The sequence below is a fragment of the Sapajus apella genome, unplaced genomic scaffold (assembly GCF_009761245.1).
Source record: "Sapajus apella isolate SASKATOON/1434 unplaced genomic scaffold, GSC_monkey_1.0 scaffold24, whole genome shotgun sequence".
In the NCBI taxonomy this organism is placed as follows: Eukaryota; Metazoa; Chordata; class Mammalia; order Primates; family Cebidae; genus Sapajus; species Sapajus apella.
The window spans coordinates 12685458-12711314 of NW_022436964.1; the positions used below are offsets into that span (position 1 = coordinate 12685458).

The following is a 25857-nucleotide window of genomic DNA, read 5'->3' on the forward strand; positions in this document are numbered from 1 at the left end:
ATTTATAGAGACAATAGCTATGGTATTTATAAAAGACAGCCAGGGTAGGGAAGAGAGAGTAATGTGAGATGAGGCTGGGCAGTGGTTGGGTGTCAAACCATTGTGGAGCTTTGTGGGCCTTGTAATGAGCCTTACATATTCAAAATCCCACTGAAGGGTGACGAGCACCAGAGGGTGACATGATTGGATTTTCACTGTGATTCTTTTGAAAAGAGGAAAACAGACTGGAAGGGCCCAAGATGGGTATGAAACCCATTAGGAAGCTAATTCTGCAGTTCAGCAAGAAACGATGGCGGCTCACATCAGGTGGTAGTGACCGGTGCAGGAAAACAGGACGGTTCCAGGAGATACTAAGAAGTCATGAGGTTGGGCGTTGTGCTGGCCTAGACATGGGGAATAAGTGAGGGAGAAGAATGTCCCAAAGATAATGACCACATTTCTAGTTAGAAAAAATGAATTCTCTAAAAAGGAGAGCTATTTTAGAGAACTAGGTTTAAATGTGTTTTGGGATATAATGAAGTTCAGGGGTTCCTTCAGGAGGGGTCTAACAGATGGGAGAATGTAGTCCTTTGAAAACATGGGTTTAGAATTCAGAGAAGTCTGGGCTGGATATAAAAATCCTGTGTGCCTGCATGTTCTCACTCATAGGGGGTGTTGAACAATGAGAACATATGGGCACAGGGAGGGGAGCATCACATGCTGGGGTATGTTGGGGGGTGGGGGGCTAGAGGAGGGACAGCAGGGGAGGGGAGGTTGCGGAGGGATAACATTGGAAGAAATGCCTAATGTAGGTGATGGGAGGATGGAGAAAGCAAACCACTATGGCATGTGTGTATCTATGCAACAGTCCTGCAAGATCTGCACATGTACCCCAGAACTTAAAGTACAATTAAAAAAAATAAAAACCTGTGTGTCATCTGAATATATTTAATCACATGAGGCAATGGTTGTGGATGGCACCTCCTAAAAAGAATGTGTAAAGTAAAAAGAGACTGGCAAAGACTGAGCCTTGAAGAAAGCTTTCAAATGGCCAGGAGGAAGAGAATCGCCCTTCAGAGAAAGAAGGGAAGAACAAAGGTGCTTCATTGGATTCAAGATAAGATCATTTGGACAATAGAGAGAATAGTCAATTACAGCAAACACAGCTGAGAAGTCCCACTGCATGAGGACAGGATGGAGTTCGCAACGGAGATCCCAGTGCTAATACCCACAGGAGAAAGGGCAAAGGCAGTTGTCATGGAGGGTGGGGCAGGAATCCAGACGGAAGTTGGTGGAGGAATGGAAAGGGGCCTAGAAAGTGGTGCCAGTGTGCATCTCTACTCTTTGAAGAAGATTTGCCATGAAGGGAAGCAGACACATGGAGCAGGAGCAAGAGGGGGTTGTCTGATTAAGAAGCAGTCTTGGGACTTACGTGGTGGCTCATGTCTGTAATCCAGCACTGTGGGAGGCTGAGGTGGGTGGATCACCTGAGGTCAGGAGTTCCAGACCAGCCTGGCAAACATGGTGAAACCCCGTCTCTACTAAAAATACAAAAATTAGCTGGGTGTTGTGGCATGCGCCTGTAATCCTAGCTACTCAGGAGGCTGAGGCAGGAGAATCGTTTGAATTGGAAGGCAGAGGTTGCAGTGAGCTGAGATCACACCACTGCACTTCAGCCTGGAAGACAAAACAATACTCCCTCTTAAAAAAAAAAAAAAAGCAGGGGAGTTTGTTTCTTTGCTTAAAAGATCAGAAGATACTAGAGTGTTTGTGTACCAGCAGGAATGATCCAGCAGGAATGAGACACCGATCATACAGGACGGTCTGCAGCCAAAGGAACTAGTTTATTGAGATGCTAGGAGAGAGAAAGAATACAGAACACACTTGCAAGTATTTTGGTATTTTTGCCTTTGATTGGAAGAAGGGCTTTGTTGTTGTTTTTGCTGTGACAGGGAAAAAAGAAGACAAAATGCCAGCAGATGCTGAAAGGTCTGTGAATTTGGTGGCGGGAGACTGAGGGAAGGATTTCTAGTTGCTTCTATTTTCTCAATGATGTATGAGATGAGGGAGGCCTTAAGCTAGAAGTTGGGGTAGAAACTTTAAGAAGAAATGAGAAACGCTATCTTGGAGTAAGGAGATAAACGCCTTATTACAGACCAATAACTACTGTCCATGCAGACAGAGGGCCATTTGGGATTTGAGAACAAAATTTAAATGAAAGCCCACTGGAGGTTTTCCTCTAGCAAATTCCAGATGCTCCACTGCAGGCACTGAATGGGAACTTTTGACATAATCAAGGGTGGGGCTTTTGCGATGTGAATACAAAGAAAATGAGAGGAATATAAGAAGTGAGGATGTTTCCAAAGGAATTATTGCAGTGATGTACTCTGACATCTAAGAATTCGAATTAGAATAATGGATTTTGAGAAAGCATGGAATCACTGGATTAGAGCCTACAAGAGATAAAAAAAGCTGTTGCTTTTGGAATAATGGAAGAAGTAAGTTAGGATAGGGAATTAAACTGAAAAGTGAGGCACTGGCTCCAGGTATGCTGTTTGTTTTAATGAATGTGTAGGTCTTGTTTATGTAAACTTGTTCTATACATTTAAATTTCTCTCCAGATGACTATTTTTGGTTATTTGCTATTTTTTTATTGTTGTTTTTACAAGTTTGTTCATATTTTACATAGCAGGTATCCTATTTTTAAAATTCTTCAAGTAGTTATCCCTAATATTTTATACTGCAAAGTCAGAAGTAAAATGTACAATTCCCTTTTTTCTGAGACAAGGAATTTTTTGTTTTTGTTTCTGAGACAGAGTCTCTGTCACCTAGGCTGGAGTGCAGTGGTGTGATCTTGGCTTACTGAAACCTCCACCTCCTGGGTTCAAGCAATTCTTCTGCTTCACCCTCCCATGTAGCTGGGACTAGAGGCACATGCCACCACACCCAACTACTTTTCATATTTTTAGTAGAGACAGGTTTCACCATTTTGGCCACTTGCCAAATACCTCCTCCTCTCAGCCTTACACATAAATTACAATTTCTTGGGTTTTGTTAATAAAATTAGAAGATAGAATTTGTGTTATACTTGAAAAATTCTTTCTTTCAGAGTATGTATTTTTTTTTTTTTACAATTTTATGATAAAATACTGAAGACATTCAAATGGTATACGGAAAGCATAAAACCAAAACTCAAGAACCTAACAAACACTCAGTTTTTAAAATAAGTACCATATATTTAGGTCCTAGGAACCTCTTTTCAGGCTAAGGAAAACATCTTTCTGATTTATGCTGTCATTCTGATAGGTTTTTAAAATATATATTTATTACTTTTAACATTGTGCCTATACTGTCTTGAGATATATTCTTAGCTTTTACTTTCATTTTTTAAAATCCTTAACAATTCTTTGATCTTATTTTGATTGATTTTAGCTTTCCATGACATCATATTGTACCATTATTTTCCCACATGGCCCTTCATTTGCCTCATTGTTCATTAAATGATGTAGGTTTTCAAGTAAGTTTTTCAAAGGGCTCCTAAGGAAAATATTTTCCAAGTCTTTGTATAACTGATAATTTTGTTGCCTTTATATGTAAAGGAGAACTTGGCCTGGTATATTATTCTTGACTAACAACTGCTTTGTCTCCAGAGTCTTTTCTTGCCTTTTGGTATTTTGTGTGCCAACAAAAACATCTGAAAGAAAACTGGCTTTTAATTGTTTTGTTGATAACTGACTTTTCTCCTTCTGTCAATATTTTGAAATTTTTTTATTGTAATTAAAATATTTTGCCACAACATGTTCAGTTATGATTTAGCATAAAACAGGGTAAGGACTTTCAAGGCAGTTCGTTCTTAAGCTCAGAAAAGATTTACCCTTCAAAGCTCTGACTATTCCATCTGTCCCATTTGTTCTGTGTGCTCCATCAGAAAAAGACTCCTAGGCCAGGTGCAGAGGCTCATGCCTGTAATCCCAGCAATTTGGAAGGCCAGAGCAGGCAGATAACGAGGTCAGGAGATCGAGACCATCCTGGCCAACATGAAACCCCATTTCTACTAAAAATATAAAAGTTAGCTGGGCATGGTGGCATATATCTGTAATCCCAGCTACTTGAGAAGCAGAGGCAGGAGAATCACTTGAACCAGGGAGTCGGAGGTTGCAGGGAGCTGAGATCATGCCACTGCACTCCAGCCTGGTGACAGAGCGAGACTCTGACTAAAAAAAAAAAAAAAAAAAAAACAAAAAAAAACAACCATGTGTTGGCTCTGTCCTTTCTGGGCTTCACATCGATCATCCTCAAACACCGTCTATCATCTTTGGTTGACTTTGTTCTCCAGGTCACTGAATTGATTTTCTTCAACAATAATTCTGCTTCTCATAGCTTCCTACAGGGTTGGTTGGTTGGTCATTTCCTTAACTGAGGTACAACTAAAATATCATAATACATCTAGATCTTAGATGTTCAGTTTGGAGAATGTTAACAATTATATAGCTTTAACTACTTTGCAAAAAAACTAAGATATTAAACATTTCCATCACCCCAGCAAGTTCCCTCATGGCCTTGTCCAGTCAATATCCTTAATTCTTACCTACAACCTTCGGCAACCACTTTCAGACTTCTGCCAATATCACTTAGCTCTGTCCGTCTGTGAGTTTCATACATATGGAATCATGCAGTGTATGCTCTTTAAGCCCACACACTGGCATATATATACCCACATTTTGCATATATCAGTAGTATGTTTTTTGCTGCTAAATAGTATTTTATTATATGAATACACCTCAACTTGCGTATCCATACTTTTGCTGATAGATGTTTGGATTGTTTCCAGTTTGGGGCTATTATAAATAAAGCTGGTATAAACATCCTCATACAACTCTTTTATTTTACTTATTTATTAATTTATTTATTTTGAGACAGGGTCTCACTCTGTCACACAAGCTGAGTGCAGCGGCACGAACACCACTCACTGCAGCCTCGACCTCCTAAGCCAAGTGATCCTCCTGCCTCAGCCACCCAAGTAGCTGTGACCTCAGGTGCATGCCACCATGCCCAGCTCATTTTTCTATTTTTTGTAAAAACAGAGTTTTGCCATGTTGCCCAGGCTGATCTCAAACACCTGAGCTCAAGCAATCCTCCTGCCATGGCTTCCCAGAGTGCCGGGATTATAGGTATGAGCCACTGCGCCCGGCCTCATACAACTATTTTGGCAAATATACATGTTTATTTCTCCAGGGTAAAACACCCAAGAGTAAAATTCCTGGGTCATATGTAGATGTATATTTAACTTTATAAGAAACTCCCAAAACGTTCTCCAAAGTAGCGATACCATCCACTCTCCTTCCAGCACTGTATGAGAGTCTACATGCTTTTTAATCTGATTTTCTTCAGTTTTCTTCCTTCATTTCTAAAATTTCTACCACAATTTTTTCATAGAACCATGTTTTCCTGTACTCCAGGGATGAGGGCAATTTTCTGAAATTTTCTTCTGGATCCTAAAGCAGATCATTTTCAGCTGTTTGCTCATACTCTTATTTTTTGTGATTTATCTTGTTTTGCTGTATTTCCGTTAAATTTCATGTGGATTTCTTCTACCTAATATTTGTGCAAGTCAAGATCTGCCTGCACTTGTTATAGATACAGTATGCGAACTGCTCTTGGACCTGCTCTCTATTCATAGGATGAGGTATAATAATCTTCTAGAGTTTACAAACTGAAGGGTAAATTGATACATAAAAGTCATGTTTAGGAAATAGTGGAGTATAGAGTGACTATTGCAAAAAAGACTAGGTAAAAATGAAACAGGATTCTCTGGGTAAACAAGCTAATAGGTCATATTTAATCAAACATTTGGTCACCAACCTCGCCCTTTCCTTTTTAAGGCAATCTTTCTTGATTAGTGTCACATGCCAGGCACTGTGCTAGCCATTTTGCATGCATTTTAAAATTTAATTCTCTAAACAAGCTTGTAAGATAGACATAGTTGTAATTGCTAGTTACTACTGTTGTAGAAATCAAGAAATGAATCCTTAGAACATTAATTTTCTCAAGGTCTTACAAATAGTAAGTGACAACTAGAACTTGACTTGAACTTTATAGGCCATCACTACATAACCCAAAGTCAAGAAAGGGAAGTCATGTGATTAATCTAAAATCTGAAAACAGTACTTGACTTTTTTTTTTTTTTTTTGAGATGAAGCTTTGCTCTCATTGCCTAAAGGCACAATCTTGGCTCACCACAACCTCCAGCTCCTGGGTTCAGGTGATTCTCCTGCCTCAAGTTTCCGGGGCAGCTGGGATTACAGGCATGTGTCACCATGCCTGGCTAATTTTGTAATTTTAGTAGAGACGAGGTTTCACCATGTTGGTCAGACTGGTCTCGAACTCCCAATCTCTGGCGATCCGCCTGCCTTGGCGTCCCAAAGTGATGGAATTACAGGCGTGAGCCACCACTATCTAATTTTCATGTGCCTGCTAAATTTTTCATATTAGCTGACTACAGTGTGTAACAAAAACTCTTGGCCATTTTTTTCTTATCCCTTAAGAATGTAATTTTTTGTGAATGTAAAATCACTCATTTCCTCCTTTAACACCTGTGACTGTATGTAGACTTACCACGATCTTGATAATTTAAGGCTTAAATTATAATTTTTTAAATCTTGATTACTTTGATTCCCGTAAAATTAGGAAAAACTTCTAACATATAGCTCTTTAAAGATATTAGTAAAACCATTATGCATTATTTTGTCTTACCAATTATTTGCTTCGTAAAATGTCTCACTATAACAAACTGAGACTTGAGTTACTGCAAAAAGTGATGAAAACTACCAGTGTCAACATGCATACAGTCTGATGCTCTTAAATACCAGGAAGACAAAGGCATCAAGAACAGAAAGCACGTCCTCCTACCCCATATTCATTAGACAAAAAATTTAGTTCAGTCATTCAGTCATAAAAGGAGGCTCACAGAGGACACCTAGACATTTGAGCCTGACCCACACTTTCAAAGTTAACAATAGTGCACACTCTCAAGAAACACAATTAAAATGTTCTGTGAGGAAACAAAATATCACTAATCCATCACTAATTCATATGCATTAGAACATCCCTCAGCTTAATAGACAATAGACTGCCTATGGATATGGAGAGGTCTTATTTGGCTAAACATTGCTTAAAAGCAAAACCAATTCTTAACATATGTGAGAATTCTCAATTCTGCCATAGATTGAATCTGTGCTCACTATGGCAAGGACAAAAAATTTCTTTTGAGACAGTACTTGTGATGACACAGTTATTGAAAACTACAAATATACAAATCCAAACCACTAAAACCTAGCCAGAAAAATAAAAGAAAACAAACGTCAAGGACTATTTTTAAAATACCTCTGAAATATGTTAGAAGGAATTAATTATCCTTTATAGCCTAACCTTTGAACAATAAAAACAGGGATGACAGCTTTGAAGATGCTAGTGTCATCAAAACTTCTCCCTTTGCATATATACTTTTCTTACTGCTTCTAACTTCTCTATTTTGTTAGATACTTATTATCAAGATATTGCTGCCAAATAATAAAACTAATTTTTTTTGAAATGGAGTCTCACCTGTTGTCCAGACTGGAGTGCAGTGGTGCAGTCTTGGCTCACTGCAACCTCCGCCTCCTGGGTTCAAGCAATTCTCCTGCCTCAGCCTCCCGAGTAGCTGAGAATACAGGTAAACACCACCACGCCAGGCTAATTTTTTGTATTTTAGTAGAGATGGGGTTTCCAATATTGCCCAGGCTAGTCTTGAACTTCTGAGCTCAGGCAATCCACCCGCCTCAGCCTCACAAAGTGCTGGGATTACAGGCATGAGCTACCACACCTGGCCCAAAACTAATTTTTTTAAAAACAGAGCAGTCACCTGCGAATTAGTCACATTAGAAAGTTACACAATAATCAACCACTTTGCCATAGCTCCAAATGGTGAACTACTAACCTGTACCCAGCCCTATCTTGACTTCATGTTTCAGGACTTCTAGCACATTTAGAAAGCCACTGCTGAGCCTGCAGAGAGAGAAGATGTCAAAACAAGGAGATCTATGTGGTTCCGACAGAAGAAGGACAATAGTAACAATGATGGTGATATCACTGAAAACTGTGCTTCCCAGTATATCAGCTCCAATGTTGACACAAACATATAGTCAAATCAGACCAGCCAAATCCTGGAGTAAACAGAATCAATAAAGAGACTGATCCTTGGTCCTTGGGCCAAGGTTAATCTCAGGTGGGCACAGAGTAGCAAGAGCCAGAAAAAAGTGCAGGGATCATTTGGGGAAAAAAATGAAATCAAACCTTGTAATTAATACAAAAGTCTTATTTGTCTTTAACATTTTTTGACCAACACATCCTTTTATGTTAGGAAGGGGAAATTATAAAGCATTACCTTTTCTCTATGCCTGGAATATTGTGTTACCCTGAATGAGTAGTGATTTGCAGGATCAAAGAAAGAGGAGGACAACTGGATAACGGGGTACAGCCTAATGAGTCAGGACCTGATCATTCAAATGCTGCTTCTGAAGACAGGAGCAAGTAGCAAGTAGGAGAGGTGGTTACGCTTAAGACATGTGCCACCTTTCCTTCTTTCTTTCTTTTCTTTTTTTTTTTTTTTTTTTGAGAGATAGTCTTACTCTTTACCCAGGCTGGAGTACAATGGCACAATCTTGGCTCACTGCAACCTCTACCTCCCAGATTCAAGCGATTCTCCGGCATCGGCCTCCCAAGTAGCTGGGATTACAGGCACCCGCCACCAAACCAGCTAATTTGTGTACTTTTAGTAGAGAAAGGGTTTCACCATGTTGTCAGGCTGGTCTCAAACTCCTGACCTCAGGTGATCCACCCATCTCGGCCTCCCACAGTGCTGGGATTACAGGTATGAGCCACCACACCCAGCCTGATGTGCCACCTTTCTTAAGAGACAAAGGAAAACTGAGGCAATCCTTAGAATTCCAAAAAAGACAGAAAGGTCAAAGTAGTCTGCTGTAAGATGCACATAACTAATTTCCAAAGCCCTGGTGCATACAGAATAAATCTCTCAGTTGTTAGAGAAAAATCAGCAGTGACCATTTAAACAGAAATGTGTGCTAAAGAAATTTAACTTCAAATCTCAATTTACAAAGCTAGATTATGCTTTAATTTAGAGGATATTAACATCCAGTGGGTGTTAAATCCTTCCACTATCAAGTAACTTGACCATAATTACAGTCACTAAGCTATAGACAAGATTCCCTGTTATGTGTCACTACTTTAAGTCTGAAAACTCAGAACCTTTGGGTCCCTAAAGCACTCCAGAAATATGTCACTGTGGCTCTCAGTGCCCTTCCCATAAAGACATGGATATGTATCTTTGTATTTTGCAAAGACCTTCGATTTTCAACTGTGAATGCCTTCCAGTTCTTTGCCTAGGAGGTTTCTCAGCTCTCTCCTGTCTGGAGGCTTCTCTGTCCTTGTTTGGAGAAGGTTAGAAGTTCCAGGGAATTAATGCTCTTCTCCACCCCCACCCAGAAACCCTCAGCCACAGTCCAGGAGCATTTGGGTTTGCTATCACTGCCAGCTTCCTCACTTCTTGGGCGGGATAACTTTGAGTTCTGTTTTGGACACTGGTTCCCTGAGTTTTCTGTTAAACAGGATTAAACTCTGGAAGCCCAAAGCGGTAACTTGCTTGATGATACAATCTTTACTGACTTCTTTCCCTTTTCTGTTTTACTTCCCTAAAGCTGTTTTCTAAGATCACACCCACAAGCATGAGTTTTTAACCTAGCATCGGTGGACTGGCATCATGAGATCTATGAATTCCCTGAAATTAGATGCAACATTTGCAATATCCGTGGACTTTCTTTTTTCTGAAAATACAGGCTGTAACTTATTTATTTGTTTGTTTGTTTATTCATTTTTCTGAGATAGAGTCTCACTCTGTCACCCAGGCTGGAGTGCAGTGGTGCAGTCTCGGCTCACTGCAAGCTCTGCCTCCCGGGTTCAAGCAATTCTCCTGCCTCAGCCTCCTGAGTAGTTGGGATTACAGGCGCACACTACCATGCCCAGCTAATTTTTGTATTTTTAATACAGATACGGTTTCACCATGTTGGTAAGGCTGGTCTCAAACTCCTGACCTCAAGTGATCCACTGGCCTCCACTTCTCAAGTGGATTACACTTGCTGGGATTACAGATATGAGCCACCGCACCCAGTTGATAACTTTCATTTTATTCATTTACAGATCTATAACCTTTCAAAAGGTTAAGAACCGGTTAATAAATAACACCTCTGTATTCTGGTGAATAGGACAAGGTCCTCCTGGGCTTGCCTGTGTGGGCTGGCATTCCATCAGGTTCAGCAGGGTGACATATATCATAGCGCAGTGACTTTGGCATGGCTGTGTTTCCTTCCAACACTACAGCACAAACAGTAATGGAAGTGACTACCCTCTTCCTGGAACTCCTGGCTGACCTATGGGTTCTTTCAGTACTTTCACTATACATTTTTTATGTTGTATTCCCTATTGTCCTTTTTTGTACAAACTCAGGAATTTCAGAAGATGCTGTGCTCTCCAAATGTCCTCTGAGATAAAACGTCCTCTACTCCCCAACAGCACGAGGAAATGTCAAACACAGAATAGAGGAGAGATCCTGGAAAAATGACTGAGGAAACAAAGGTATTTGGCTGCTAATCTGCAACCCAACCATTTGTAATCTACCAAATAATCATCGTCTACTTACGATAAATTAGAATTGGGACAATGTGCAATGGACGCTCCTCGTTCATGAAATACGTTCAGTTCTTCTGCGGAGAGGTAGCAGCCGTGTGCCATCACTGTCTGGAGAGAAGAGTGCCCTATGTGGAGTTTACCACTCACAAATGATTAAGTGGGTGCTCACTCGCAAGTTATTTTAGAGAGAGACCAAAGCTGTAGCTTGGCTGTTACCATCTTTACAAGAACATTTATGATGATCTAGATGTACAAATTTTCTGGGTACAAGTCATATCTCAGAAAAGACCTGTTAAAACCTTGTCTTACCAAAGTCCCAGCAAATTTGTGGAGTTTACTTAGGTTCTTTTTGTTGATCTATAAAGTAATGAGGGTTTGGTCCAGGTGATCTACAGCACAAGATATCCATCCAGATGGAAGATAACATGATTTTATCATCTCTGCTTTCGAAGACTGTCAAGCTACTTTCTTTTCTAAGTCTACCTGGTGAGCGACTGGTAGGGCTATGCTTGCTCCAATTCTAAAACAACTTTCTACAAGTAAAAGTCCCTTCTCAGTACGTGGAAGCGGTGAGAGTGATCCTGCAAAGCACTGTTCTTTATTTCTGCTTCCAGTTTCAATATAGCTGCCAATGGTTTTGACACTTTCAACTAAATAAACTTTAACTCGCCTGTTTATGTTTTCATTAAAAACTAGGAAATTTAACATCTTATAAGCATTAATTCAGAAAGTAAAGTTGATCTAAGAAAGTAGGCACTACACAAATATGAGACCTCTCTAAATTTTTAATCTTGGTAGTATTTATTTGTAGATTTTCTTAAATAAGACTTTACTCTTTCAAAATTATTTTTCCCTGAGGACAAAACCTATATATAACTTGCTTTCTCCTTTGAGAGGCATGGTTCAGTGACTACAGAATTATTATTAAAATATAACTTTCTTAATCTCTGTACAAATAAAATTAACATGCAAATATAAGGTTAATTTATTAAGTGTATGGAAATATATGTAAAGAATGAAAATTATGGCATAGCATTTACATGATTTATGCAGAGTATTAACCTTTCAGGTCAGTTATAGTCATATCTCCAGTCACACAGTCACTAAGAAATTATTTGCTACAGTAAACTCTCCATGCAGTTTGAACATTTCATTGAAGGCCAAGGCCAAGTGACACATTATTTTAATGAGGTCTCTTCACACATATTAATTTTAATTATAGAAGTAATGCATACTCATTTTTTAAAAGCACTCTTGGAGTATTTAAAAATAAAAAGCAAAAACTCCTTCTGCTTTGTCCCTCAGGAAGAGTCATTTTTAATACTGAATGTATGTCTCTCAGACAGTTTTTTCTAAGTATGCATCTATACATACATACATACATATCAAATAACATTACACAAACATTCTTCCTTGTAAGCCTGTATACTTCTTTCTTTGTGAATGCTGGATAAAATCCTATATATTTAATTATATATTAAACTTTAATATATAATTAGCATCCCTTTTTATATTACTTACAGAGTGAATTCTCAGAAATGCATCTGCTGACTCAAAGAAATGCACATTTACATTCTAATGGATACTGTTAAAATGTCCTTGGACCAAATGACATTCCCATCATCAATGAAGCCTTTCGATTTAATTAAGTAGGATGAAACTTCAGGCCTATTTTTAACTACACGTACACGCGCACGCACACTCACATACGTACACATACACACACACACACACACACACACACACACACACACGGTTTTACTCTAGTTTAAGAAATGTATACATATGTACCCCATAGATACATAAGCCTTCAGTGTACCCACAAACATTAAAAATTTAATTTTTTTTTAAAAAGAAATGTATTCATATCAGAAATCTGAAGATTACTATCAAGATTTTAAAACTTAAATATGCCCTACTTTACATAGATTGTGTCATGATATAAATCTTACCTTATTTGTCAAAAGATTGTTTTTATCATACACATCTGTGTAGTTTTTATAATTGGGGTATAAGTTTTTCACAGCTTCAACTTCATCACGATTTTCACTTATATGGCTCTACAAGAAAAGAAATAATATTTTCATTTTTTCTTCTGTAAAATACCATTCGAAATTACACTTCCCACCTCAAAATCGTATGAACGGTTTTTACTTGCCTATTTAAGGGACCACACAGAAAGGCAATAAAGATTGCACATGCATTTTATTCAAAACAATTATATACATCATATGTAATGTAATGTATATGACAAAGAAACTGAATATCATGAACCTGTAGTGTGTGTGTGTGTGTAATCTAAGATAAATTTTTCCAACAAATTCTTTTCAAATTCTAACCTACAACCATAAAAAATATAAAGTCCTTCTTGAAGATAGTCAGGCGCCTAGCAATCTGCCTCTTCTGGTGCTGGCCTTTTTTTTGTTTTGAGACATGGTCTGACCCTTTTGCCCCGACTGGAGTGCAGTGACACGATCTCCACTCACTGCAACTTATGCCTCCCAAGTTCAAGCAATTCTCCTCTCTCAGCCTCCTGAGTAGCTGGGATTACAGGCATGTGTTACCACGCCCAGCTAATTTTTGTGTTTTTTAGTAAGATGGGGTTTCACCATGTTGGCAAGGCTGGTCTCAAACTCCTGACCTCAAGTGATCCATCAGCCTCGGCCTCCCAAAGTACTGGGATTGCAGGTGTGAGCCACTGTGCCTGACAGTGCTGGCCATTTAAGAAAAGAGCTCAAGGTCCATCAAAAAGCAGACAGTGGAGTTCACTGGAATTTGAGTAAAGAGGGCTGGGTTGAAGCCCAAGTTCTGACAGCTGTGTCTCTTAGGGCAGGTCTTCTTTTCTTTGGACAGCCATTTTCCCATCTTTCAAAAAAAAGGGTGGGAGGTGGGGCTAGATGAGTGATTTTCCAAATTCTTTCAGCATTAAATATATTATTCATATAAAATTTCACAGAAATCCAATATATAGAAGGCATAAAAGCACTGCCCCTCAGGATACAGCAGGACTGAGACTCTGGGACCCTGTCCCCATTCTGTGCCCTTTGTTGGCTTCCAGAATGCGATCTTCTGCAGAAAAAGGTTTGAAAACAGCTGAGCTAGAAAATTCCACAGTCATCAAGAAGCAGCCCGTAAGATTCCACATGCAAGCCAAATAATAAGTCCTACTCCCCTACACTGAAAAAGGCCCCTAAGACTTTTCTCTAGGGCACCACAAAACCTAAGAGGGCATAATTAATACTTCCAAAAATGGCAATGCCATTTCTCTCTTTCCACAAGATAGAACACGCATAGCTAAATTTTTAAAAGAAAAAAATAGCAGCGTTCTGAAAACAGGTGTTTTTACCCAGACAATGAACTCCATCCCTGGCCTTGAGGAAATCCCAGACCATTGATAAAATGCATGGACACAGAAATAGAAGAAAGGACAACCTGATGATCCAAGTCATTTGCATAAATGTGAGTAAATGTGCATATATCCACATGCATCTCTCCAGCAAGGATAAACTTGATTTTGTTGTGCGTTCTTCTCATTTTATTTTTCATATGTTTTTAAATGGTCATTTGTGTTTTATTTTGTCAGCGACAGAAGCATTTTGTTTGCAAAGTGGAAACATCATGTAAGTTTGAATTTTATCTCCAGGAGATAAATGTGTGGGATTGAATCAAACATTCGAATATTATAGACTGCAAATAATAATAATAAGGAAGGTGAGAGCAGTTAATGGTTCCTAAGAAACTAGATTTGGGAAGCAAAAACCAAAAACACACCGATTTACAAAATGTTAAAGAATCAGTGTGTTGTCTCTTCCCTGATCTGACCTTTCTTATTAGACTATCACCTCCTAAGAGGAGAAATTTTAGTACAGTATGTAATTAAGCTTGAGCAGGGGGAGGGAAACTCTCAATTTTAACCCAGATACAAGCTTTAAAAAGTGTTTTATTGCAACAACTTAATGACAAAGTAAGATATACTTTTTTGTTCTGATTTTAAATTAAGAAACTCAGAATAATCGAAATTTTGAATGCTATTTTGTAAGGTGGAAATTAGGTTCTTTTTGCTTTACAAATAATAACTGGTTTCTCTAAGAATGAAGGTACAGAACACTGAGAAAGTATCAAGTAAAAGAGAAGTAGGAAAGCAATGCATTAAATGTATCCTACAGAGAATAAATAACAGTCTGCTATTGATCTTGCCATTACTTATAAAGATGTTCTTGTCTTTAGAAGATTGATTAGAAAACATTGAGGGCAGTTAAGGAACTTCAGGTTTCTCATCCGCAAAATTAAAGAATTAGATTAGGTGATATCTACAGGGGTCCTTTCACTCCTGTCAAGCTGTGATGCTAGGAGATCTCAGTTGAAGAACTAGGGATTACTCAGTAAAAGAACTAGAGATTACTGGAGATTATGATTTCAGGGAACTGAAAAATCTTGCAGGTCTGCACAGAGGCATAAAGAGAATAAAAATATTCACCTGAATGTGCAAATCACGGGTTTTAGCAATGTTGCCGAGTTCACCCATCAGAGTCTCAGAGCAGGACAGGGGAAAACGTGGTGTCACTATGGGCTTCACTCTAGGATACTGGAGAGAGTTAAAAACAATTTATACCTCCTTCCTTATACCATATACAAAAATTAACTCAAGAAGCATTAAAGACTTAAATGTAAAACCGAAAACTATAAAAACCCTAGAATGGCCAGGCGCGGTGGCTCACACTTGTAATCTCAGCACTTTGGGGGGTCAAGGCAGGCAGACCACCTGAAGTCGGGAGTTCAAGACTAGCCTCTCCAACATAGAGAAACCCCGTCTCTAAAAAAAAGACAAAATTAGCTGGGTATGGTGGCACATGCTTGTAATCCCAGCTACTCAGGAGGCTGAGGCAGGAGAATCGCTTGAACCTGGGAGGTGGAGGTTGTGGTGAGCAGAGATCGTGCCATTGTACTCCAGCCTGGGAAACAAGAGTGAAACTCTGTCTCAGAAAACAAATATACAAAAAACAAAACAAAACAAAAAACCCTGGAAGACAACCTAGGCAATGCCATTCAGGACACAGGCATAGGGAAAGATTTCATGACAAAGACACTAAAAGCAATTGCAACAAAGGCACAAATTGACAAATGGAATGCAATTAAACTAAAGAGCGTCTGCACAGCAAATGAAACTACCAACAGAGTAAACAGACAACCAACAGAATAGGAGAAAATTTTTGCAAACTATGCATCTTACAAATCTATGCATCTTACAAAAGTCTAATACCCAGCATCTATTAGGAACTTAGACAAATTTATAAGAAAAAAACAACCCCATTAAAAAGTGGGCAAAGGACATGAACAGACACTCTTCACTGTTTTTCATATGACTGATGCAGCCAACGATTATATGAAAAAAGGTCAACATCACTCGTCATTAGAAAATGCAAATCAAAACTGCAGTAAGATACAATCACATACCAGTCAGAATGATTATTATTAAAAAGTCAAAAAATAACAGATGCTGGTGAGGTTGTAGAGAAAAAGAAATACTTATATACTGTTGGTAGAAGTATAAATTAGTTCAACTGTTGTGAAAGACAATGTGGTGATTCTTCAAAGAACTAGAGACAAAAATAGCATTTGATCCAGCAATCATTCTATTATACAGACACATGCACACATATGCTTACTGTAGCACTATTCACAACAGCAAAGGCATGGAATCACCCTAAATGCCCATCAATGATAGACTGGATAAAGAAAATGTGCTGCATACACACTGTGGAATACTATGTAGCCATAAAAAAGAATGAGATCATGCCCTTTTCAGGGAAATGGATGAAGCTGAAGGCCATTATCTTAGTAAACAAATGCAGGAAGGGAAAACCAAATACTGCATGTTCTCACTTATAAGTGGGAGGTAAATGATGAGAACACAAGGACCCATAGAGGGAAACAACAAACACTGGGGCCTATTGGAGGGTGGAGGGTGAGAGGAGAAAGAGTATCAAGAAAAGTAACTAATGGGTACTAAGTTTAACATCTGGGTGATGAAATAATCTACAACAAACCCCCATGACACACATTTACTTGTGTAAACAAGCCTACACATATACCCCTGAACTTAAATTTTTTTTAAAAAAAGGAAACTATGGAGATCAGGAATATGAAGGGAACCTCCAAACGCATATCATATAGCAAGATGATGTTATGTCTTCATTTTGGGGAGAGTCCCCCATTCTAACAGTCAGTGGAAGTACCGGGTTTCATGAAAACAGCTCAAAGTGCAGAATAAAGGGGAATATGTTCTTCAGCACCCAAGTTCAACAAAAGATCCCATCCCAAAAGACAGATGCTCCTCTCCCGCCACATTAAGGCTCCTATAAAGGCTAGACTGGGTAGCCCTTATGAAGAGAATTGGAGGCTGAAAAATTTTGAGTGCTGGAGAGACTAAAAGGGAGGTGATAGCCTATTCCGTTTTATGAATACATCTTGTGGAGGCGTGCTGGTTACAGCCTTCCTGAGAATTCTTCAGTTTTAGGATTGGCTCTGGTGCCACAGAGGTGAGTGGACAAGCAGGAGAGAAGGCCTCATAGAGGGGTGGTGAGGATAAGAATCTACAAAGTTTCATCTAAATCTCCTAATGTTAGATTGAAAGAAATTTTAAGATTTCTTATGATTTCCAATCAGGCTTCAAAAGATGGTAAGGGAAGGGTCAGCCTTGCCAATCTAAAAGATTACTTGATGGAGCCACAGGCCAGCCTGTTAGGGGTGGAGGCAGGGAACAGCATTGTCTCCAAAGGCTCACCAACATCAGGGAACCACAATGGGGGGGTGCCTGCAGGCCATGTGAGGTGTCACACACAGGGGAACCAAGACAGCCAGTGGCAGAGGCATCAGGGCTGGGCACTGCCTGTGTTGCAGAGCAGGCCAAGGGCACAAGTGGCCAGAGCCAATGTTACAATGGCCGCCAAGCAGTCCCAACTTCCAGGTTCCACCAGTCAGCCCACGCCCATCAAGCCCTCTCCCTGCATCCCAGAAATCAATCCTATGAAATTAGAAGATCCCAGAGGTGGGTAAGGAAAACCACTGAGCAAGGGAAACCTCCCCTGGGACAGTAACTCTAACCAGGGGGGGTGACTAAAATTGTCCTGATAAAAATTAGATCAACTGAAAGCTTAGTGAACTTATGACTCAATTTACTTGCCCGACGAAATTTAATTTTTCTGTTGCATATAGGAATGGGGTTTGGGAGTCAAGAAAACTCTACACCATTTTAAGAATAAAGCAAACTTGATGTTTGCACACATGTGAATGATGTCTAATCAGATCCACTAAAATCAGTTAATGTTTCATGATTTCAAAACATATTTAAAACAAAGCACAGAGGGATAGGTACAGAGCTGCCCCAAAAAAGCAAAAACACCTGATGTCTGTTTCTGTAAGTTTGACTTTTTTTAGATCTCACAAATAAGTGAGATCATGCAGTACTGTCTTTCTGTGGTTGGCTTATTTCACTTATTGTAATGGGCTCCAGGTTCACCCACATTGTCACAAATGCCAGGATTTCCTTCCTTTTTATGGTTGAATATTTTGTATATATACATACACACTGCATTTTCTTTATTCATCTATCCTCGGACACTTAGTTGTTTCCGTATCTTGGAGATTCTGAGTGATGCTGCAATGAACATAGAGGTGCAGGTGTCTTTTCAAGATGCTGATTTTGCTTCTTTTGGATATACACCCAAAAGAGGGATTGCTGGCTTATGCGGGAAGATGATGGTCAGAGCGTACACATTTTTCAGTTATAGCATGAACAAGTTCTGAGAATCTAGTGTACAGTGTGGGTGGGAACAGATGTGTTAACAAATTTGATTCTAATAACCATTAAATAGTGCATACATATATGAAATCATCACATTGTACACCTTGAGTGGATACAATTTTTATTTGTCAATTAAATATTTTAAAATAATTTTTTAAACACTTCTGACTTCACTGAGCTGAATTGATGGGTCCATAGTGACATATCAAGCTCTAAGTAAATATTTCTTCATGCAGGGAATAAGCCAATCATACACAGACTAATTTCTTTCAAACAACGTTATGAATCCTACAACTAGTACAAAGGCAATTCAAAAGCGAACTGTGACCAAAGTTACTCACGTTCCTTTGAAGCATTTCTGACACAAATCTGAAATAAAGCAACAAACGGGTTAGAAAACTTGAGCATTTTCAAATAAACATCTTAAAAAGACAAGCACATGATTCTTCCATATCCTGATTTTCATGCAAACATTTTTAATGCTGCACATGTTCTACCACCACTAATTAAAGATTAACAAGTAGTAATTACTCTGCTTTCTTATTTGCAACCAGAGATGGAGTGCAAAATCACAGGGAAATGTAATGTTACCGTCTAGCATCAGTCGTGCTGTTCTCAAATATTCCCACAGCGCTCAAGCTGTTCTACTAGCTCAAGCTGTTTGGAGAAATTCTGCAATCCATTATGCTCTATGGATGTTAGAGTCATGAAGTCCTAAGCACCTGGAGGCTTTTAGAAGTCATGAAGCTCTTTACTTCTAATTCTTCTAAAGTAGAAGCTACTTGTTCCCACAATATCACCATTTATTTCCAAAGGCAGAGTCCTCTTGGGGAAGAACATGGAAGTAAAGTAGAAGGAACAGGCCAGAGGTGGTTGTGAGGTACGTGGGGAATGGGAGGGATGGTGATCCCACCAGAGTATGCCTGCAGGGATGGTGGCCTCTGTAAAGCCTATGAAACGGCTCCTTCTCCCCTGGCTAGGCAGCTGTAGTTTCCAGCCTTCTGGCATTCCTTTGTTTCAGAACAAAATACAAATTAAGAGGGGATATTCTAGCTCCCTATGTTAGCATCTTATGACCATTCCAGCATACATCCAGACAACTTTCCTGTTCTCATGGCAGCACGAAAGAATAGTGAGGGATGCATATACCACCTTAAGAAAACAATAAAAGATACCCAATTATGTAATTTTTTTACATGGTTTAATTACAAAAAATAATTTTTTTTCTTCTTTGTACCTTTTTGCGCTTCTCCAAGTTCTGTACCAGGTAAACACACATTACTTTGGTAACTTTCTAAAAAATGCTTTTGTTAACCTGTAAATGTAACCCATTTTTCCTAACTTCTTCTATAATATTTTATTTCACAAATGATTCACTTCTATCATCATTTTTAATTAACATATGCCATAGCAAGTATTCTTGCATACCCTCTGTTTCTCTCTCTTTTATTCTCTTTACTTACATTGACTATGAAGTGAGATCTGTGTCATTGCAGAAAGAACTTTTAATTTGGGGCCACAGACCCTGGTTTTGAATTCTGGCTCCACTACTTAACGCTGTATGACTGTGAGCAAGCCACTTAGCCTGAGTCAGACTCAGTTTCCTTATCATAAAAGACAGATGTTTCATGGAGATTTCTCTGAGGATCAAGTGTGGCACTACAAAGGAAAGCCCTTTGTAAATCATTAATGATTACTAAGTGTTGGATCAAATTCACCGTAGACCAGCTGACCCATTGCGCCAAACAGAACATTCTGAGTCACTATGTCCACATCCCAACTGGGTTATGGATAACAGTCCTTGTTTCCTCTTTCCATCTCTAACTCTATCAGTGCAGCACAGGAACTCACCTGTAAGACAAATCAAGACAAATGGGCTTTTTACCTCTCGGTTTCCTTGATCGATTCCTCAGTGGTCTCCTTGTATTCTGGAACACTGTCATTCAAATCCATGCAAACTTTGCCCACAAATGCCCGCTGTCCAAACTTATCTGTCAAGCATACACAAAAAGAACGTGAAGGCATGTTTGTTTCTGAAACAGTATTCTTTCTCAACTTTTTAAAACTGTTTTTAAATTAAAATCATTATGGAAAATATAAATGAAAATGTAAAAGATCATCCACCATCACACCACTTAAGAACAATAACCACCACAAACTCCCCACTATGTTCAATAAATAGTAAAAGTTTTCTATTCATCACTTTAACCCACTACCATCCCCATTCTCAGGCTGTCGGGCAATAATTGGGTGTTTTTAAGTTATTATTTCGTTTTCCCCTTTGCTTATACAGTGTGTCTATCTTTTCATTAAATGCACTACAGTCTTTGCTCTCATTTTATCACACGGAAAAGGAGCAAACAGCTTCGGGTCCTAAAGAAAGGCTCTCTTAGTCACTGACATAGCTACACTCAGTTTCTTCTCTTTCTTCCTTCTTTTCCCCCAATTTACAATCTCCCTCCTGTCTCCTACTCTACAACCACCCCTTGAATCTCTCTCTCCCTCTCTCTGTCATGATCTTCTTCTAGATAAAACACAGAATGGTTGAGGGATAAGAACGTGGGCACTGGAGTTGGACAGATTTGGACTGATTCCTCATTCCTCTGATTACTCCCAGTGGTGGATATTATTTGGTTAAGGTCTAAACCAATATATGTCCAATGTTCTCTGCTACAGGCGGGGCTGTGAGGAATACACACAATAATATATATAAGGTGTTAGGTACGTGGTTATCTAGGCAACATACTGCTACTATTCTCAACTGAAAGAATGTCAATATTATCTGTGGGAAATTTTACTCAGTCCCATTTGCAGCTCTCAGCACTAAAGAGCCTGATCCTCATCAGGGGTGGTGGAAGAATTCTATTTCAGCAAGAAAGTTGAGGTTGTATGGGACAATGGTAATTGTTTTTATAGTGTCTCCATCTCTGTCATAAGAGATTTTTAAAAACCTTTCTGCTTGTCTCTTTCCCCTGTAGTTCATTTTAATAACTGGCCATTAATCTTCCTTAAAATACTGCTTTGATCACATCACTCACACCTGGACTCAGAACCTTTTTTGGATCTTTGGTTCATATTTGAGCCCTTCCACAATCTGAACCCTCCCATGTGCCTACCTTCTTCTCCCACCGTCCCCAGGTGATGAATCCACTCCTCCAGTTACACTACTGCGGTCCCTGCATCCACTATTGACCTTCCTGTTCCCATGCCTGCGTCCATGTCATTTCCCCTATCTGGAAGATGGTGGGTCCTCTCCTCATCTTGTCTTTACTTCAAAGCCCAGTTTAAAGGCCCCTTTCATAAAGTCTTCCCAGATTTCCTAGTTCTGGGTTCTCTTTGCCTTCTCAAAAACTGTAATATTTATTTTCAGCATCACCCATTAGATCTTTTGTATAAGCAAACAGTGGCATCAGTGTATCAGCCAACAGTATTTATTGAGCACCTGCTTTGTGCCAGGCACTGTGCTGGGTAAAAGTTTTGGAATCATCACCCTAAATCCAGAATCAGCTCTTCTTACTATCTGTGCAACCCTGGGCATGTTGCCTACCTTCTGTGAACATTAGTCTATCCATCTGTAACGCGAGGACATCAGTAACCAGCTCAGAAGACTGTTTGCCACTGAACTAATCCTTACAGAGTGGCACACGCTAGATGTCTAGTAACAGCACAATACATGCTACTAAAGTTAGTAATCAATGTGTGTAGGTATTCTGTCTGGCTCCTCAAGGGCAGAGACTATTTTTTATCTCACTGTGTTCCTAGCATGTAGCACATGCTACATGCTAAGTCTAGCCAACAGTCACATTCACCATGTGTCTGCTGATATAAGAAACTGTTCCCACAGCTAGAATTAGTGAAGTTTCCCTTAAAAGCCCTGAATTAATACACAAAATTCAGACTCATATATATCATTCTGTAACCAAAAATTATTAAGTAAATAATCTGAGTACTCAGAAAATAGAAAACACTCTATCATATAGTTTTCTATTTTCTAAGTACATTAGAAAATTTTCTAAGGGCCACAGTGACAAACAGACACTTAATTACTTGTAAAAAAAAATGTAATGCCCATGTTCTAGCAATTAAAAGGCAGGTCTGCCCACAAGTACGTGTAAGTTGTTTGCCACGATGGTCTGGCTGTCTTTGCTTGATGTGCCCATAAATCATGCTTTCATTTGCTCACCTGTAATTTCAGCAAGGAGCAGAGATGAGTCAGTGTGAATTGTTCCAAAGTAACATGCTGTGGTTGTTCCATTCTTTAGTGTTCTCCTCTAAAAATAAATCACAAAAGCCATGGATCACGTGTGCTCAGAAAAGTCACATGGTATATCCAGAGGAAAACAGAATTTTAGTTTTTAATTTTAAACTGTTTTTATTTAAAGGTATACCAGCTTGATGTAGAATACAGTTAGGTAAATGGTAAAAGTATTTATATTCCAAACATTAGCTGGAGGAGAAGCTGATACTTCTGATTTTTCCTAGATTCACACAGTTCTGTGCTTCAGAATTCATTAAAATGTGATACTAATGAATTCCTTCTTTCTTAGGATTGCATAAGGATATCCAAATTTTATTGCATCTGGGAGTATATAAATAAAATTTTTCTTCTAGTACAGAATAAAAATATTCAGTCAGACTTTTAGCTCAACCTGGAAGACTGATCACATTATCTCTATCTCCTTTCCTTTGCAAATTACAACCCACATAACAGTAAAGGAGTACAAACGCTATTAACCCACAAGAAGAACATGAGAGGAGAGACAAAAGCAGAGAAAACATTTCAACATCTTCTTGGAAGACAAAAAACATGGACAAGAACCTGGGAGCAACGTGGAAACAAGGAGAGAAGTGTGTGGATCTTAGCAGGGGATTGGCTGGAAGTCTTTATGGGTATGATTAAACCCTGGCAGGAACCTTGTTGAAATCAGCCAACCACCCCAACCTGTTCCTTGTAGAAGAGATTTACTCTTTGAAGAAGCTGGATAGTATTTAAAGGCTACAAGCCCCCAAACACATGGTAGAGCAGAGGTTTAAGAGAAAATCTGGCTGACCTCAAGGGTACTCTGTTATTTTCCCCAGAATGCTACATGTATTCCTCCCACAACTCTTGGCAGAGGACTAAGGGATTCTTCTAGAGGAAATGAATGGCTCTAAAACAAAGACATCTTCCCAATGACGTTTGCAACCCAAATTCACTGCCTTCACTACTCATCGTATAATGAAGTTACCATCAACAAGTGCTACCTCCACCCAGATATTCCAATCAGCACCTTAGAGCATCACAGTACGAATGTATGTCCAGGGTCTGATAGACACTGGAGGGAATCTATTGTCAAAAAGATAAGGAGGGGGAGAAAGAATCTGGAAAAAATCTTAGAGAAAACATAATCTATAAGATCAGAAGAAATCCCTGTTTAAAAAAAAAAAAAACAACCCACTGTGACTCTCATGCTCAAAGAAATAAGACACTATTGCACCCACAAAACAAGAACAGAATGCTATGAAAATCAGAGAACAAGCGCTCTCCAAAAGTAAAAATATTATAACTGAAACGTGGACGCCAATGGGAGGGTTGTAGGATAAATTCCAAGACAGTTTCTCAGGAAAAGGAAAAGATGAAAATCAAAGGTGAGAAGGTAAGAAAATTAGGCTCAATGAGACAGTTCAACATGTAGAATAAGAAATCTTAAAATAATTTAATAAATGGAAGGAACAAAAATATTTGAGAAATAATATTCCTCTCCAAAATTAAAATCCTCATAGAATTCTCAGCACAGTGAATAATAAAAAGAGAACCCAAAGTAAGGCATATAATTGTGAGATATTAAGTCTTTGTAAGTAAAGGAAAAAAAACTGGTCACAGATAAATGACAAAACTCAAAATGACACTGGATTTCTCACTAACAGTGCTGGAAGCAGAACAATGCCTTGAAATTCAACTCATATATATCATTCTGTAACCAAAAATTGTAAGTAAATAATCAAAGTACTTAGAAAATAGAAAACACTCTATTAGATGGTTTTCTCTTTTCTAAGTACTTCAGAAAATTTTCTAAGGGCCATAGTGACACACAGACACTTAACTGTTTGCAAAAACATTGCAATGCTCATGTTCTAGCAATTAAAAGGCAGGTCTACCCACAAGTACATAGAAGTTGTTTATCGCAATAGGAGTTTTTGAGGTTTTTGGGGGTTTTTTTGTTGTTGTTGTTTTTAAAGAGTCTTGCTTTGTCGCCCAGGCTGGAGTGCAGTGGCTCCCTGCAACCTCTGTCTCCTAGGTTCAAGCGATTCTCTTCCCTTAACCTCCCGACTAGTTGGGACTACAGGCACCTGCATCACGCCCAGCTAACATTTTGTATTTTTAGTAGAGACGGGGTTTCACCGTGTTAGCCAGGATGGTCTCGATCTGTTGATCTCGTGATCCGCCTGCCTCAGCCTCCCAAAGTGCTGGGATTATAGGTGTGAGCCACCACACCCAGCCAGGGGTTATTTTTAACACCGAATTTTATACTCTGGTAAATTATCAATCAAGTGTGAAGGCAGCATAGAAATATTATTAGATACTGAATGGCTTGAAAATTTTACTCTCCATGAACTCTTTCCTAGGAAGCTTTTAGAAACTGTCTTCTAGTAAAACACGAGAGTAATCTAAAGAAAAGTAATTCCTGGATCCAGGGAGTGAGCACTAAACACAGGAAAGAGGCAAAGAGAATGCCAAGGTTACAGTACTTCCAGAGAGAATGCTGATCAGAAACAAGACAATGAGAGGAGGTGAGAAGATCTTCAAGAAAGAAAATGGAACTGATATTGCCTGATCTGGGTAAACACTTGGAAAAAGGACTAGGGGACTGAGTACGTTGGGGCATGTCATTAGCAGAAGCTTTTTTTTTTTTTTTTTTTTTTTTGAGACGGAGTTTCACTCTTGTTACCCAGGGTGGAGTGCAATGGCATGATCTCACCGCAACCTCCGCCTACTGGGTTCAGGCAATTCTCCTGCCTCGGCCTCCTGAGTAGCTGGGATTACAGGCACGCGCCACCATGCCCAGCTAATTTTTTGTATTTTTAGTAAAGACGGGGTTTCACCATGTTGACCAGGATGGTCTCGATCTCTTGACCTCGTGATCCACCCGCCTCAGCCTCCCAAAGTACTGGGATTACAGGCTTTTAAAGTCCAGAGGAAAACCTTCCGGACAGTCGCTCTTGCTTACATTTTGCCTGTTATTAGCTATGTGACCTTGAGAAAGTTGCTTACATTCCATGTTTCCTCCTTTGTGAAATCAGAGGGTTTTCTTGACTAGCACAGACACCAGAAGCTCAAGTGTCTGCAGGATCAA

The 25857-nt window shown here is 39.2% G+C and overlaps 1 protein-coding gene across 4 annotated transcripts in view; it reads right to left on the reverse strand.

Annotated features, from left to right (window-relative positions):
* Positions 1-25857, reverse strand: part of GDA (guanine deaminase) — a 158835-nt gene that overhangs the window by 21089 nt on the left and 111889 nt on the right. For all 4 annotated transcript variants that reach the window (XM_032290684.1, XM_032290682.1, XM_032290683.1 and 1 more), the window contains 7 exons: positions 22707-22794; positions 20409-20514; positions 18865-18892; positions 15197-15304; positions 12672-12779; positions 10730-10827; positions 7955-8022 (listed from right to left, as the gene is read on the reverse strand). In XM_032290684.1, coding sequence (XP_032146575.1) covers positions 7955-8022; positions 10730-10827; positions 12672-12779; positions 15197-15304; positions 18865-18892; positions 20409-20514; positions 22707-22794 — 604 coding nt within the window. The remainder of the gene's footprint in view (positions 1-7954; positions 8023-10729; positions 10828-12671; positions 12780-15196; positions 15305-18864; positions 18893-20408; positions 20515-22706; positions 22795-25857) is intronic.